Source organism: Corvus kubaryi, unplaced genomic scaffold (genome assembly GCF_017639235.1).
Source record: "Corvus kubaryi isolate FWS band 111438036 unplaced genomic scaffold, C.kubaryi_AGA036_p1.0 47123, whole genome shotgun sequence".
In the NCBI taxonomy this organism is placed as follows: domain Eukaryota; kingdom Metazoa; phylum Chordata; class Aves; order Passeriformes; family Corvidae; genus Corvus; species Corvus kubaryi.
Window position 1 is genome coordinate 1 of NW_024581313.1, and position 4,464 is coordinate 4,464.

Consider the following 4,464-nt stretch of genomic DNA (forward strand, 5'->3'; position numbering starts at 1 on the left):
TCCATCCATCCATCCGTCCATCCATCCATCCATCCATCCGTCCATCCATCCATCCATCCAGCCATCCTCTCACGGATCCTGGAGCGCCCAGCCCCGGGGCAGCCGGGCAGCACGGGACCGGGGAGGGGCCCGATCCTGGAGCACCCAGCCCCGACAGGGCGGGCGAGTCGGACCGAGCCCTGGCATCCAGGTCAGCCGGGATTATTCCCGGGATCCGCCGCGCGGGCAGCCCGGAGCCGGGCCGGGCGGGATGGACCCGGGACGTGCCGGGTGAGGGCCGTGGGGTGCGGGAGAGTCGGAGCCGGGAAAGTCGGGATGGGGCAATCCAGCCGGGATCCGGGCGGTGCGAGTAATCCAGGTGCGGGAGCAGGGATCCGGGACACAGGGTGCGGGCAGCAGGGATCCGGGAGAGCCGGGCCAGGAGGGTGCGGACAGCCCGGCCCCGGGAGGTGCGGGTGTGGGCAGCCGGGATCCGGGAGTTGCGGGAGCTGGCAGCCGGGATCCAGGCAGTGCGGGCGGCCCGGCCCCGGGCGGTGCAGGTGGAAGCAGCCGGGATGTGGAAGGTGCGGGAGCAGGCAGCCGGGATCCAGGTGGTGCGGGCAATCCCAGCGCGGGCAGCGCGAGTCCGGGCAATCCGGGTGCGGGCAGTGCGGGTCCCGTCGATCCAAGTGCAGGCAGGATCCAGGTGCGGGCAGCCTGGACCCGGTCAATCCGGGTGCGGGCAGAGCGGACCCGTCGCAGCACAACCCCGGTATCCTGAACACCGCGGGGTTCCCCCCGGAGCGGTGCCGAGGGCAAGGGGAGGAGAAGGGGTGCCACCGCGCCGCCCCCCACAATCCCTCAAGCGCACGTGGTGACGGCAGGGGCGAGGGCGACGGGGGGCGAGGTGGTGGCGGTGGCAGTGGGGGGCGCGGCGGGGGGCTGCCCGCCCGAGCCCTTCTCGGCCTTCTTCTCCTTCTGCTTGAGGTGGATCTTGGCGTGCCGCTTGCGCTCGTCGGAGCGGGCGAACTTGCGGCCGCAGAACTCGCAGGCGAAGGGCTTCTCGCCGGTGTGGGTGCGGATGTGGGTGGTGAGGTGGTCGCTGCGGCTGAAGCTCCGCATGCAGATGCGGCACTGGAAGGGCTTGTGGCCCGTGTGGATGCGGAGGTGGCGGGTGAGCTCGTCGGAGCGGGAGAAGCGGCGGTCGCAACCCTCGGCGGGGCAGGCGTGGGGCCGCTCGTGGAGCGGCGTCTTGCTGGGCCGGTTGGGATACTTGCGGGGTCGGATGGGCTTGAGGGTGAGGGGCGGCTGCGGCAGCCCCCCGAAACCCGGGTGGATCTGCTTGTCCTTGAAGGCCTTGATGGTCTCCAGCGGGGTTATGGGGGGCGGGTTGACGCGGATGGGGTCCAAGCTCTGGAAGGGTTTGTGCTCCGTGATGGTGCCCATGTCGTTGGGGTGGTGGTAGAGGTTATAGTCTGGGATCATGGGGAAGAGGTTGCTGTCCAAGGCGGGCTTGGCCGCCTGGTAATCCTGAGGGGAGTAGGTGAGGCCGGGGTTGCTCTGGGGGTCGTGGAAGGAGACGGGCTCTGGGTAGAGGTCACTGCAGGAGGAGTAGGGTGGCAGCGCAGGGTACATCTGGTCCACCTCGCCCTGCGGCGGCCCCATGCTGCCCGCCGTGCTCTGCGTGCTGGTGAGCGCGCCCGAGGACGGCGGCACCCCCAGGATGCCGGCGCTCATCAGGCTGATGATGTTGTCCTGGCACCAGTTGGAGGGCGAGTCGAAAGCGAATTTCCCCAGGTAGGTGACAGTCTTGTTGCCCGGGGCGGGTTGAAAAGTGCCCGAGTAGGAGGACAATTCCTGACCGGCCTTTTCGTTCGCTAAGCCAATGTCCATAACATTATCTGCAAAGTGCGAGAGAAGCGGGGCAGGGTGAGCCGGGAGGGCCCGGGGGGGAGCACCGGGGACGCACCGGGGGATGCTCCGGGGAGCGGGGATGCACCGCTTCCCCCTCGCCCTGCTCCCCCCCCTTCCCCTCGCTGCTTCCACCCCGCGTATGCGGCGCTGCCTGCCCGGGGTCCCGACGATGCGGGGCCGCCCGCGCCGCCCCCTCGAGGAGCTGCCCTGGGTGGGTGGGTGGGTGGGGGGGACACCCCACCGCCGCCCCGCCGGGAGAAGGAGGTACCTGCGGCTACAGGTAGGCTTCCTCCCCGTCCAGCCCCGGCAGCGCTGGGCACTCCGCGGAGCCGGGGCTGCGGCCGCCGACGCCGTTACCAACTCGCCGCCTTCCCTGCGCCGAGCCCCGGCGAGGAGAAACACGGGGATGGGTAGGGGGGGTGTTTTTAGCCTGGCGGGGCTCCGCGTGGGAGCGGGGACACGCGGGGAGCACCCGCCCCCGCCGCCCTCGGCGCTCACCTGTGCCCCCCAGATCCTTCTTCTCTCCTGTCCCCCCCCCCTCCTCCCCGTTTCCCCCAACCCCGCGCTCCGGGAAAGTCGGCGCCGCGTCCCGGGGAGCCCACGCTGCCGCCGCCGCCGCTGCGGGGTGTGGGGGGGCGGCTGCCACGGCCACGCGCGTCCGCGGCGCCTCCGCACCCGCGCGGATCCCGGCGCGGGCGGGTGGCCCCTGCGCGACACGGGGGTGCCCGGCCTTCCCCATGGCCCCTCGGCCCTCCAGCTTTTCCACCCGGGTCCTCCTCCCCACGGAGCCCGGCCGCCGTCCCCGTACCTGCGGCGGCGGCTCGGCGGCAGCAGCGCTCGGCGGAGCCCTGCAGCGATCGCGCGGAGACACGGCGAGGAAAGGGGTGGGTGGGTGCGGGGGGGGGGGGGGGCCCCCCCCCCCCCCCTTCCCCCCGGCCCCCCGCCCCCCCACGGACCCCAACCCCAACCATCCCCCCCCCCCCCCCGGCCCCCCCCCCCCCCGCCTTTTCCCCATTTTCCTTCCCCCCCCCTCCCTTTACCTGCAGCCATCTGGTTGTAGTGAGCCACCGAGTCGCTGGTGCTGGAGAAGATATTCAAAGAGTTGGGGATCTCCTCTGGGTACAGATTGTCAGGCAATTGGTTCATCAAAGTGTTCATGGTCCCCGGCAGCTTCTCCAGTAGTTTGCCTGTCATAGCACTGGAGGAAAAGGCTGGTTCAACGTGGCTCCGAGCTCAGCTCCCGAGGAAACAACATCCGAGTGGCAAATCCGTGCGAGGGAAATCATGCAAGAAGAAAAGTTGGGGCGGGGGCGGCGGGGGGGGGGGGGGGGCGGGGGGGGGGGCCGGGGGTGGCCGCGGAGGAGGGGGCGCGGGGGGGGCGCGGTCCTCCGTGGGTCCCTTGGTGGTGTTTCCTCGAGGGGGAGGGGGCGATCTGGCTGGCAGATGTGGTTGTAGAAGCTGGGGGGGTTGGGGGGGGGAGGATTTAACCCCTCCTCTCGCTCTCTCTCTCTCTCTCTCGCCGGCTCCCGGCCCCGGCCCCGCTCCCCCCGCGCTCGGCCCCGCTCCGCTCGCCGGTTCCTTCGCTGCCGCCCGACTGCTCCGCCGGGGACTCCGCGGGGCCTTTATGCAGAGGGCTCCGTGACGTAGCTGCCCATATATGGACAGACAAAGCCGAGCCGAGGCCGAGACGTCACAATGGAAGCTCCGCACAATGGAACGTTGGAGAGAGCAGGAAGCGGGGCCGGCGCGCGCGGGGACGGGGGACAGGGGACCGGGCAAGGGGGACCGGGGACCCTGCACCGGCCAAGGGGGACCGGGCACCGGATACCGGCCAAAGGGGGACCGGGAACGGGGCATCCTGCACCGAGCAAGGGGGACGGGGCACAAGACGCCGGGCAAAGGGGATCGGTCACCGGGCATGCTGCAGCGGGGAAGGGGTACCGGGTACCGGGCATAGTGCACCGGACAATGGGGACCGGGCATCCCGCACCGGATGAGGGGGAGCGGGCTTCCTGCACCAAGCACCGGGCATCCTGCACCGGAAAAGGGGTACCGGGCATCCTGCACCGAGCACTGGGCACCCTGCACCGGGCAGTGGGCACCAGGCACCGGGAACCTTGCCCAGGGCACAGGGCACCGGGCATCCTGCACTTGTCACCGAGTACAGGGTACCGGGCATGCATCAGGCATCCTGCACCGGGCACTCTGCACTGGGCATTGGGCACCGGGCTTCTTGCACCGGACACCGGGCACAATGCACCGGACCGGGGGTCTCCCCCTCTGCACTGCGTCCCCCGCGCCGAGCGATGCCGTCCCCCTGCGGGGAGAGCAGGTGGCGGCGGCTCCAGCCCTTCCAGCCCGGATCATTCCCCCCGGGAAGCAGCGGGGGCGCGGGGACAGTCCGCCCCCGCTGTGCCTGACCCTGCGGCCGCCCCCGGGGCTGCTCAGAGCCAGATTCTTACCGGGAGGTTTTTTCCTCCACTGGAGACCAGGACCGGCCACAAACCCCATCCCGCAGCCCGGGCTGGCACAGGAGCGGGATGGGAGCTGTGCGGGGAAAGCCACAGCGCC

General features: G+C 71.1%; 1 protein-coding gene across 3 annotated transcripts; it reads right to left on the reverse strand.

Annotated features, from left to right (window-relative positions):
- Positions 1 to 704: 704 nt before the first annotated feature.
- On the reverse strand, positions 705 to 3,227 carry LOC121672291 (early growth response protein 3). 3 transcript variants are annotated; one of them, XM_042044892.1, is made up of 3 exons: positions 2,934 to 3,019; positions 2,162 to 2,266; positions 705 to 1,880 (listed from the first exon to the last, which is right to left on the reverse strand). In XM_042044892.1, exon 3 carries the CDS (start codon positions 1,870 to 1,872, stop codon positions 841 to 843), a length of 1,032 nt encoding a protein of 343 aa, XP_041900826.1. In that variant the 5' UTR covers positions 1,873 to 1,880; positions 2,162 to 2,266; positions 2,934 to 3,019; the 3' UTR covers positions 705 to 840. The 3 variants fall into 3 exon arrangements, with proteins under 3 accessions (XP_041900826.1, XP_041900825.1, XP_041900827.1); XM_042044891.1 differs by lacking the exon at positions 2,162 to 2,266 and having other exon boundaries at positions 2,934 to 3,227; XM_042044893.1 differs by lacking the exons at positions 2,162 to 2,266; positions 2,934 to 3,019 and adding an exon at positions 2,702 to 2,773.
- Positions 3,228 to 4,464: the final 1,237 nt, after the last annotated feature.

Coding starts and splice junctions, on each gene's coding strand:
- LOC121672291 (XM_042044891.1), bottom strand. CDS start 3,087: ATGACAGGCAAACTACTGGAGAAGCTGCCGGGGACCATGAACACTTTG. Junction 1,881..2,933: donor CTACAACCAGATGGCTGCAG/GTAAAGGGAGGG, acceptor CGCACTTTGCAG/ATAATGTTATGGACATTGGC.